Source organism: Anabrus simplex, chromosome 2, assembly GCF_040414725.1.
Source record: "Anabrus simplex isolate iqAnaSimp1 chromosome 2, ASM4041472v1, whole genome shotgun sequence".
NCBI classification, from domain to species: Eukaryota; Metazoa; Arthropoda; class Insecta; order Orthoptera; family Tettigoniidae; genus Anabrus; species Anabrus simplex.
Window position 1 is genome coordinate 172,828,107 of NC_090266.1, and position 12,597 is coordinate 172,840,703.

The window sequence follows — 12,597 nt, forward strand, 5'->3', positions numbered from 1 at the left end:
TTCATTGAACTAACAACGTATTGTACTACTACACATACTACTTATTTTTAATTTTACAATTTGATTTACGTCCCACCGATACAGATAGGTTTTATGACGGCGATGGGATATGACAGGGCTAGGAGTGGAAAGAAATTGGCCGTGACCTTAATTAATGTAGCCGGGTGTGAAAATGGGAGACCACGGAAAACTATATTCAGGGCTGCCGACAGTGGAGATCGAACCTACTATCTTCAGAATGCTATAGCTATGTGACCGAAACTACGCGGCCACTTACTAATACTACTACTTATTCTTCATCTTCTGCCACTTTTCCCTGTGGGATCGCGGGTGTGAACTGTGTCGCACATGTGGATATAGCCGTGTTTTACGGCCGGATAACCTTCTTAACGCCAACTCTTTGTAGGGGGATGTAATTACTATTGCGTGTTTCTGTGGTGGTTGGTAGTGTGGTGTGTTGTCTGAATTTGAAGAGGATAATGTTGGGGAAAACACAAATACCCAGTCCCCGGGCCGGAAGTAATAATCATACTCGATTAAAATCCCCGACCCAGTCGGGAATCGAACCCGGGACCCTCTGGACCAAAGGCGTCAACGCTGACAGTTCAGCCAAGGAATCGGGCACAGCTTCTACTACTACTACTAGTCTACTACTACATACATCCAACATCATTATAGACTGTTATGCCTTTCAGCGTTCAGTCTGCAAACCTCTGTGAATTTACTAAACGTCCTCACAATCCTCTATTTGCAACGAGTGCTGTAGCCTCATTTAATTCTATACCTCTTATCTTTAAATCGTTAGAAACTGAGTCTAACCATCGTCGTCTTAGTCTCCCTCTACTTCTCTTACCTTCCATAACAGAGTCCATTATTCTCCTAGGTAACCTATCCTCCTCCATTCACCTCACATGACCCCACCACCGAAGCCGGTTTATGCGTACAGCTTCATCCATCGATTTCATTCCTAACTTGGCCTTTATCTCTCCATTCCAAATACCCTCTTGCCTTTGTTTCCACCTGTTTGTACCAGCAATCATTCTCGCTACTTTCATGTCTGTTACTTCCAACTTGTGAATAAGATATCCTGAGTCCACCCAATTTTCGTTCCCGTAAAGCAAAGTTGGTCTGAAAACAGAGCGACGTAAGGATAGTTTCGTCCGGGAGCTGACTTCCTTCTTACAAACACTGTTGATTGCAACTGCGAGCTCACTGCATTAGCTTTACTGCACCTTGATTCAATCTCACTTACTATTTTACCATCCTAGGAGAACACACAACCTAAATACTTGAAATTATCTACCTGTTCCAGATTTGTATCACCAATCTGACATTTAGTTTTGTTACTTTTCTTACCTACTGACATCAATTGAGTCTTCAAAAAGTTAATTTTCATACCATACCCATTGCACCTATTTTCAAGTTCCAAGATATTAGACTGCAGGCTTTCGGTTCAATCTACCATTAAGACAAAGTCGTCAGCATAGGCCATACTGCTTAATACATTTCCACCTAACTGAATCCCTCGTCCGGCCCCGCGGTGTAGGGGGCAACGTGTCCGCCTGTCACCCTGTCATTTCCCGGCAGGTCTGGGGTTTTTAATTGTAAATGATTAATATCCCCGGCCTGGAGAGTGCGTGTTTGTGTCGTCCTTAACGTTCCTTTCCTCACATTCAATACTTCACACTTTTTCCATTTACATAACACACGCAGGTTCCTCACATATGGTGCAACTAGGGGAAAAAGATCTTCATAAGTCGACGCCCCGAACAAATAGCATTAAAAAACTGAATCCTTCCCTATTATTTTATGTCTTTCAGCAGATGATCCATGTAAACTAGGAACAACAAAGGTGAAAGATTACAGCCTTGTCTAACTCCTGTAAGTACCCTGAACGAAGAACACATTCTACCATCAATTCTCACTGTAGCCCAATTGTCAACATAAATGCCTTTGGTTGATTTTAGTAATCTACCGTTAAACCCAGACTGCTACTAATAATAATCATTATCATCATCGTCATCATTAGCTGACAGAAACCATTTTGTTCTCTTTAAAACTTCTTCTTGTGTTCACAGTGACGTGGATGAAGGGCACTCGAGACATTACCAACAGCCAGCGCTGCCTCAAGGAGACCATAGATGACTACGTCCGATTGACGTTGAAACGGGCTTTACCATCTGATGTGGGTACTTACTGCATCCTGGCTAAGAACGTGTACGGTTGTGATCGCTCGTTTGTGACCGTCAGGGTAAGTGTGGGCTTTGGCATTAGCGTTGTGTTGATCAGCAATTGGCTTCTACATTCGTATTGAAGTCTGCATTGTCTTGGGAAATAGACTTTCTTCTAAAAACAGATGCGTGTAAACGTAGTAATTCGCAGTGTCAGCTGTGGGTTTTAAATTGTACTGGTGGACGATGGATATCAAAGGGAGTTTTGAACATACTTTAAACTTCAGAACTGTGTATGAGAGGACTTATACAGAGCTAAGTAAAATAAGATTTAATAAGTATAATTACTAACTTTATGCAACTATAGAAAATCCATCCATCATTCGAAATAATTTCAATTCAAAAGAAATTAAATCATGCACATTCACTCTACAGCAGCAAGCTGTTTGGAATCGTTTTCGTTCAACAGCTCGAAGTAAAATTCAACATGCCTCATCTCTGATGAGATGAGGGAGGTAGCAACATGACACCTGCTTTTTTCTCATGCATTGTTGCCTACACGGTGGTTTTCCCTTTAACTCTAAGTTTTTTTACTCTTTGTCAGTGGACAAATTTTAACGAATAGTGGGGAGTGGGAAATCTACTCTTTTTCATGCTTATGTCAGTGGATATTTTGGTTTCTTTGTCAATTACATTTTTATGCAATATGATGTACAAGACCAGTGCTCTGCCACTGATCAAAGGAGGCACATTGTAATATGATGTAGGGAGTTCAAAATTTAATTGTTAAAATTTCATTTATTGACGTTCTGAGTCGTGATGCCATCAAAAGGCGAGCTGAGGAAGACCTGAACTGTAGGCGAAGCTGGGATGAAGGGGATTCTCTTGAAAATAAGGAGGCAAGGATTACTTCAGTGTGTCTTTCTTCCTTCTTCCATAGTAAAGTTTCATTTCTTCAGTATCAAATGCACTTAGGTTGTTATAGACTCGTTAATTCCCTTTCTTGAATCATGTAACTTTGATGCCAGTGCAAAGAAAAATGTGCCCTTTGTAAAATTTTATGATAGTTAGGCTCTTCAGTGTGGCGAAGCTAACTTTGAGTAAATACATTTATAAACTACCTGCAAGAGAAAACATATGGTAACAGCAATATACCTGAAAATGAAACGCCTTCAAATATCATATGAGAAGACTCATATCATGGCTAATGGACACCAAAATATCCAAATATCCCCACTACAGACAAATTATGGAATTATCACACAGGTCCCTTCCTTCAAATATCTAGGAGAAGTCATTGTACCATCCGGATTGGACAAGAAAGCTAATTTAGAAAGAGCCACCAAACTCTTGAAATCATACCGAATAACATGGAATCACTGCAATAAAAGAGTGATGTCACAAAACGCAAAACTTCGCCATTACAAGACTGTTGTTCCTCCGGAAGCTGTGTATGCCTCAGGAGCCACATCTCGAGGAGGCCACTCTAAAAGTGATGAAATTGAAAAACAAGAACGGAAAATTCTTAGGAAAATATATGGCTCCGTTCTTGTAAATGGTATATGGATCAAAAGAAAAACTGTAGATTTGTACAAAGCAGTCGACAATTTCACAGATACCGTATGCAGGAGACGATTGAAATTCTATGGCCACATCTGTAGAATGGAAGCCACTAGATATGAAAAAAAAGAGTGCTTGGTTTAATTAATTCAAAGAAGGTCAAAATCAGCTGGTTAGAGGAAATAAAGCGGGACCTAAAAGAAATAAACATCACAGAAGATACCATCAGGGATCTCAAGGCTTTTGGAACTCTGGTTGCAAAGCAGACGTTCACGAAAAAGATTGAACGAATTAGACTGGCGTGTATCGTTCTCGAAACAACATAAGCAGATTCTATCAAACCATACTCAAAAACTCTGTTTAAATACTTAGGAACTTGAAATCTGGAACTTATGTTAATGATGTTCTTCTTCGTCCCTACTCCAGCATTTACTGCGAGTTTTTTTTTAAATGACCGGTTTTGTTTTTGTAAAATGGTCTAAAACCATGGGCACCATTTAAAGTTATGAAATACTGACATGCAAGTAACACCTGTCTATTTCAGGACCTGGGAACACTTACCTGCCGCGCCTATTATTGCCATGGTCATACGCAAAATTGCAAAGAAAATCGGTAGAACTTTATTAAAACTAAAGCTAAAAATAGAATGAGACGACCCAAAGTGATAAATTTGCTTATCGATTCAGAAGAAAGAAACAATGCTGCCACCTGAGCTAGCGAACGAAGTATTACAAGAAGTAGGGACTGTGGAAACATAGCACACTTCTGTATCAATTCCTACTTCTTCTATTGAAGTGTTAGTAAGAAGTCATCAATGATCCTGGACTATTAGATAATTTCACCTTGAAATACATTTGAAATAATTTTAACCTTTGAGATAAAAGGATAATATACTTAAGTTTTGTGTTCATAGAGTAATTCCGTAACTCAACGATGCTTAAAGTGTAGAAAAGGGAGGTGAGGGAGTTAGTGGTTTCTGATTGTTTTCAAGGAGCCGTTTATGTGGATAATCCTTTTCCACTGTTGACAACACTAATAATAATAGTTTCGTGTGGCTATTTCTACCCTTGTAAGGTAGACCCTCCGATGAGGGTGGGCGGCATCTGCCATGTGTAGGGAACTGTGTGTTATTGTGGTGGAGTATAGTGTTCTGTGTGGTGTGTGAGTTGCAGGGATCTTTGGGATAGCACAAACACCCAGCCCCCGAGCCACTGGAATTAACCAATGAAGGTTAAAATCCCAGACCCAGCCGGGAATCGAACCCGGGACCCTCTGAACCGAAGGCCAGTACGCTGACCAACGAGTCGGACGTTGGCAAAACTGATCACCTTACAGCTTGCGAAAAGACGAGTTTTAGAACGACATCTTTTTAGTACTTTAATGCCGAAGAAAGCGTCATAATTACCGTACCGTGTGTGTGTGTGTGTGTGTGTGTGTGTGTGTGTGTGTGTGTGTGTGTGTGTGTGTGTGTGTGTGTGTGTGTGTGTGTGTGTGTGTGTGTGTGTGTGTGTGTGTGTGTGTGTGTTGTTTTCATGCGGAATATGCGACGGTTCATTACACAAGCAGAGTAAATAAACTGTTCACACCACGTCGAACAAAGGCCTACTTGAAACGGAAACGTTCCCCGTGTATTTTATTTCCTCCTGCAGGTATATTGGTACTCATATCAAGGAGTTCGAGAAACCTTTCTGCAGTAGAAGAATAAGTCTCGCCTTTAAGACCCCATCCCCACACAAGCCGAAATCCTCCATGAATTACCTTCCGTAGGTTTACAACTTGCCTGCAAACCTGAAGACTCCTACAGATGTACACAACAAAGCGCCAGCTGCAGAAAGTTATAAATGATGACTGTAAAGCCTGTTGTACACCATCAAATTGTTGTCAAATTCAATGACATCACAAGACTGTTCAATACTTCACAAGTTTACTTGTCAAATCCCTTGCAATACATGACAAGTCTTCAAAAGTGTTGAAAGTGCATTAGAACATGTTCTAATAGGTTTTTGACAAAATTGTCCGACTCGTTGGCTGAATGGCAGCGTAATGGCCTTCCGTTCAGAGGGTCCCGGGTTCGATTCCGGGCCGGGTCGGGGATTTAACCTTCATTGGTTAGTCCAGTAGCCCGGGGGCTGGGTGTTTGTGCTGTCCCCAACTCCTTGCAAGTCACACACTACACAATCACTATACTCCACCACAATCACACGCAGTTACCTACACATGGTAGTTGCCGCCCACCCTCATCGGAGGGTCTGCCTTACAAGGGCTGCACTCGGCTAGAAATAGCAACCCGAAATTATTAATATTATTTGGCAGAATTGACCATTGAAATTAGAGTATTAAAGATGCGCGCTAGGCCGCTAGGCATGCTGGGATTGCTGGGAACCAAAATGGCTTCGTCTTCATGGCCGAGGGATGTTGTGTGTGTATTAGTTGCTAAGTGCGAGGCTCATCCCTGTCTATTTTCAGTGGGCTCCATAGACTACCTCACAAATGAAGAAAACGGCAGCGTACGAGGAGATTGCAAGATAAATATCTGAAGGAAGTGGACAGCTCTTATCCTTATTACCGTACAATAACCTACAAGTAGGCACTATCAGTAATATTCGATTTATGACGATCTTCGCATATTATTATTATTATTATTATTATTATTATTATTATTATTATTATTATTATTTCTTCGTTATGCCCGTATGCGCGTTGGAACTTGTTAGCTTGATGATGGTTTTCCTTTCTTCTTCTTCTCCCAAAATCTCTTCATGAACTCGCTATGCTGCTTCTTGCGTCGTTCCGTCCATTGTTTCCCTCTAGTTAGTTTAATCTTTTTCGTGAACGTCTGCTTTGCAACCAGAGTTCCAAAAGCCTTGCGATCCCTGATGGTATCTTCTGTTATGTTTATTTCTTTTAGGTCCCGCTTTATTTCCTCTAACCAGCTGATTTTAACCTTCTTTGAATTAATAATACCAAGCACTCTCTTTTTGCATATCTAGTGGCTTCCATTCTTCAGATGTGGCCGTAGAATTTCAATCGTCTCCTGCATACGGTATCGGTGAAATTGTCGACTGCTTTGTACAAATCTACAGTTTTTCTTTTGATCTATATACCATTTACAAGAACGGAGCCATATATTTTCCTAAGATTTTTTCGTTCTTGTTTTTCAATTTCATCACTTTTAGAGTGGCCTCCTAGAGATGTGGCTCCTGAGGCATACACAGCTTCCGGAAGTACAACAGTCTTGTAATGGCGAAGTTTTGCGTTTTGTGACATCACTCTTTTATTGTAATGATTCCATGTTATTCGGTATGCTTTCAGGAGTTTGGTGGCTCTTTCTAAATTAGCTTTCCTGACCAATCCGGATGGTACAATGATTTCTCCTAGATATTTGAAGGAAGGGACCTGTGTGATAATTCCATAATTTGTCTGTAGTGGGGATATTATGATATTCTGGTGTCCATCAGCCAAGATATGAGTCTTCTCATACGATATTTGAAGGCGTGTCTTTAATGATATCTCATGTAACTTCTCTATGGCATACCTGGTGTCTTCACTAGTCTTGGTAAAGATGTCTAGATCATCAGCAAAAGCTAGGCACTTCACGTGAATTCTTTGTCCCCGAGTACCAATGTTTATACCTTCGATTTCTTTTCCCCATTCCCTGATGAGTTTGTCTAACACTAAGTTAAAAAGGATCGGAGAGAGGCCATCTCCTTGTCGAACACTTGTATGCACTTCAAAAGGCTCTGATTGTTCACCTAGAAACTTCACTTGAGATGTTGTGTCTGTGAGAGTCTGGCGGATTAATTCTGTGGTCTTCACGTCCACACTTAGCTCTCCTATGATGTCCACAACAGTTTGTCGATAGAGTAATACGCCTTCTTAAAGTTCACAAAGATGACAAATGTGGCGGTACTGCGGCGTGTCCATATCGTCTTCAGACTCCAAATTCGCTCTGAACACCATTTACCTTTTCTGAAGCCTGCTTGGGATTCACCAATCAAATGATCTGTTTGTTGTTCAACTCTGTTTAATACCGCTTTAGATAGAACCTTGTACATAACTGGTAAAAGGGATATGCCTCTATAGTTGTTGGGGTCCACTCGATCGCCTTTCTTATGTAACGGATGGATAATGGCATTCTTCCAGTCCTTCGAAATCGTATTGGTCTCCCATATTTCTGTTAAGGGTGTATGAATTCTTCTGATGAGGTCATCTCCTATTTTCAACATCTCTGCAGTTATGTCATCGTTCCAAGGGGCTTTATTATTTTTGGACGATTGGATTATCTCTTTTATTTCTAGAGTTGTTGGGGGCTGTGAGTTTGGGTTTGGTTGAGGTTTCTCAAACTGTACTCTTTCAATTGGTGTATTGCAGTTCAGTAGATTTTGGAAATAGTCAGCCTGTATCTTGCAGTTCTCTTTACTGTTTGTCTCTAGTGATCCGTTAGGTCGACGAAAACTTAATGTTGGTGGTATGTACCCTGATAAGTCCTCATGGAATGTCTTGTAGAAATTCCGAGTGTTGTTTTTCTGGAAATTCTCTTCTATCTCTGCGAGTCTGTTTTTCTCATATGTACGTTTTTCGCGGCGGATTGCTTTTGACGTCAGTTTTTGAGTCTTCAGGAAATTCTCCCATCTGTCAACTGTTCGGTGTCCATTTCATTGACTCCATGCTTTGATTCTGTCATTTCATCACAGGTTGTGTTTCTTGGGTGGCTGTCCAAATTTCATTGCTGATGACTGTAATGTGTTGCGAATGTCTGGCCACACCTTAGGATCTTGATCGTGTCTGTCACGTACGAAAACGTCAGCGTTCTTCCTCAGACAGTCCGATAAACTCTTGGAAATCGGTTGCCTTTAGGTCTGGATCCATTTGGCTGGAACCTAACCTTGATTTGCGTAGGGTAGTGATCCGAAACGACAACTTCCTTCCGTACTTTAACATTCTGAATCTCAAGCATATTCTTTACGGAAATAGCAACATGGTCAATCTGCAATTCCCCTAGTAATGGGTTAGGTCTCATAAAATGCGCGGATATGAGTCTCAGCATGAATGATGTACAAAAGCTTATTAGAGGTTCTCCATTCTTATTAGTCCGCCGATGTGCAGGATGAAATCCTACGATTGATGTGTATTTTTTCTCTCTGCCAACCTGTGCATTGAAATCCCCTAATAAGAGTTTAACGTGATGTTTAGGGATCTTGCTAGTAGTTTCTTCAAGCAGTTCCCAAAAGTATTCTACTTTCTGTGGATTTTTCTTATTATCTACGTTAGTGGGGGCATGGGAATTTATCAAGGCACATGCTTTGTTGTTTGATTTCACTGTAAGTACTGAAATTCTTTCACATGGTGATGTAAAGTCGATAACTGAATCCAAGATAGTTTTCCTTACTGCATAGGCCGTCCCGAGTACTGATAAATCCTCTTTGATATTTATGGCTGGTTTACCGTTAAATATCCTGAAGTTTTCAGAGTCAAGGTGGTTCTCATCTTGAAATCTGGTTTCTTGGACCGTTATGATTTGAATATCAAATTTGTCCAGGGCGTCAGTCAGTTGTTTAAGCTTTCCAGTTTTCAGCAGGGTGTTGATGTTAATAGGACGAAGGAAGTTCCTATTTTGGGGGAGAAGAGATTTTGAGAAGCTCCGATCCTCCTGTGAAGTACGACGTTCCCGATCCCCCAGAATCCGACGATCGGGAGAAATGGGACGTGCGCCCGGGGCCTGGGGTAGTTGCGTTGGTAGCGTGTGTTCCATCATGCCAGGGTTACAAGTTGAAAATACAACTATTGGAGATATTTTGAGAAAGATCACGAAAATACAACTCGATTGTTGAGATCGAGAGGTACCTCGAGATGTTCGTGGCTGTGGGTAGGCATTTCCTCCTAACCCAAAAGTTATGGTTTTCCCACCAACACTCGGGTGGCTGATTGCAGTGGTTTCCCACTTTGCGATGGGGTCTCCACATCCCTACGCCGCTATTATTATTATTATTATTGTTATTTTATTATTTATTATTTTCGTTAATGTTACGGAGGTATCGTGGTGGACAGAAAGGAAAGAAGGCGCGGGCATGAATGGGTGGATAGAGAAATATTAAATAGCAACTTAAAACTTTAAAATTTGGAATATATTTATTTCCTGGGTTTGTTTTTTCTTTTCTTTTCTTTTCTTTTCTTTTCTTTTCTTTTCTTTTCTTTTCTTTTCTTTTCTGTTTTCTTTTCTTTTCAAACTTTACACTTTGCTAAGCAAATAACAAATGATCAGGTACAAGGTCTAACAGTGAGCTCAAGAAACAGTATAAGAAAATCACATATTTAAAAAGAGCACCATTGCTCCCTTCAATACATAGGCCTACTCAAGGAGACAGAGCTCGAAATTGTACATCAGTTAAGAGGAGCGTCTTTGCGTTACACGATTACTATTTATGAGACTATTCTCCAAAACTTTCAAGTTCCAGGCCTATCAAAGACACAACCTACACTTAACCAAAACAAACAGTAGACATTGTCTCCATCTAAACCTCTTGGCTGGAGCGATCGGAAAGACAATATGGCCTGAACGGTCCCAGTTTTATAGCGGAGAGGAAGTTTCCAGATTTCTCTGGGCCAAAGCCCTGACACATCCACCATTTCTATTGGATAATCGAATAAATATCAACATTTCCTCATCGGTTAATTAAGTAAATGTACAACATTCCCTATTGGGTACAATATTAAGTTGGTGGGAAGAGATAGAAGTGTTGATAACTTTAGAATACCAAAAACCATTTACAAACAATTCAGTTTTGCCAAATAATGACAAACAAATTTATCCTGAATTTTAATTGTCCAACCTCTCATCAGAGGGAGCACCTGGGTTGACAGTAGAGACTCCTGTCGAAAAACGTTCAAACTTCTTCCGCTAGCAGTTTCAATTATTATTATTATTATTATTATTATTATTATTATTATTATTATTATTATTATTATTATTATTATTATTATTATTATTATTATTATTATATTCCTAATAGGTTTTCATGTAATAAGATATGGATTCCCGTGACGTTGCTATAATTTTTACTCAATTCATGTGAGTAAATGCAACAAGCATAACACTGCATAATATCTGCGAATGCAGTAAATACATTGCAAAAATTATGTTGAACGTAACCATATTAATCTATTCTCCATGTAAATTATGCTTTATTGCGCGTGTCTCTTCTTTTTAAGAATATGTCCCACTGCTAGTCGAACAACCATTCCTGCTTGTCTTTCCTCCACTTTAAAAGAAAATGGTGTCAAACCTTGCCAAATCTTTTCAAATCTTGTGAAAACTTCAGCAATGTTGAAGAATCTTTGACAAGATTTGATCAGTTTTCTTCCGAAGTTTTTAATTGAAAGAAAAATATTGATGGTGTACAGCAGGCGTAAGACAATAGCCTAGTAATGGAATCGATAATTCAAGAAGAGAACTGAAGGTTATACAAACCTGCAACCACTTTCAGTTCACAAGACGTCCCCGGTAAATCACACCTACTGGACAACATGATTTATTCAAAACAAAACCGAATACTGACTCTAGTAAAGTTTTTTGTGCTAAATTCAGATATTTAATCAGTATCGTTCTATCAGGCATAATTTTATTTTTTCAGTTACTTTTTTATAATATACTCCTATATATTAGGCATCGCTGTGTGAATTTGTCACGTGCTGGTCTTTGGAAGCACTCTCGAAATATTCAAATTCCATTTTCTCGGAAGTGGGTGGGAATCGCGCCTTGCGATTTGAACCTGTGAACATTCTCACCATGGCCTGCACGTATACTAAATATGGATCAGATCTCTGGGGACACGCTGGCCATTTCTCCTTGTCAGCACGCAAGTTGATTGGATTTCACTGTCAACTTCCTTGAAATTGTTTCCGTTTGTTAAATATAGAAGAAATTTCCGGAACTTATAGGCTCTGGTCTAAAGTGAGTTCCTAGCTCCCAACGTTTCGCTGGAGACTTTGCTCGGCATTTTCAAGGGTGCGCTCTCTCCAAAGGTGAGTACTTAGGCCTGGCACATAGAACCAATAGCCTATAGCCGATCGATAACCTGCTGCCCAGCTAGATGTCAGATATTGGAATGGGATGTGGTCAGCGTGTATTGCTGTATTGCTTGGCCTTCTTAAACCGGTCCACTGTTTCTCATATCAACAGCTTATCAACTGACCTCACGAGAGTCAGTGAATGCCGCTTCAGCGCACGATCCATGACTAAAATCGCCGTACGGCCAAGGGATTGAATACGGGACTTACACTATCCCAACGGTGTTGAGTTCTTGTATATACACAATGAAAGTAATGTTATTTTGGTTATAAGTACTTAGCTTTTAGATAAGCACAGATTCAAACATTGTATGTTTGATGCTAGTCGAATATTCGTTTTCTCTTTCCAGATTCGGCAGCGTGCACGCTCTTTAACTCCGGGAGCAGAGGTGAGACTGCAAGAAACCTCTATTATCCTGCGGGACGTCCGCGATGAGCTGGAGAGGACTCGGCTGAAAGGTAAGCTACACTCAAATATAATTCACTATTTTAGATTGCTGTTGTTTTTTTGCCGTAAATGTGTTGTATTGTCGAGCTTAAATCCAAATATATCGATGTAGTAATCCCGCATAGGAACAGTGAACGATTTATTTATTTATTTATTTATTTATTTATTTATTTATTTATTTATTTATTTATTTATTTATTTATTTATTTATTTGCGTTGTTTTGTTTGATGTAGTTAAGGCTATGAAGCCTTCTCTTACACTAAAGCAAGATTTTAAAATATTTTAGGTAGTCTTTAAACTGCGGGTTGTAAGGATTTCGCAATTTGCTTTGCGTCGCACCGACACAGACA

General features: G+C 40.0%; 1 protein-coding gene across 2 annotated transcripts in view; it reads left to right on the forward strand.

Annotated features, from left to right (window-relative positions):
• LOC136863975 (titin homolog) overlaps positions 1–12,597 on the forward strand; it is a 1,080,299-nt gene that overhangs the window by 61,053 nt on the left and 1,006,649 nt on the right. For both annotated transcript variants that reach the window (XM_067140444.2, XM_067140445.2), the window contains exons 6-7: positions 2,079–2,251; positions 12,149–12,257. In XM_067140444.2, the coding sequence (XP_066996545.2) occupies positions 2,079–2,251; positions 12,149–12,257 (282 nt within the window). The remainder of the gene's footprint in view (positions 1–2,078; positions 2,252–12,148; positions 12,258–12,597) is intronic.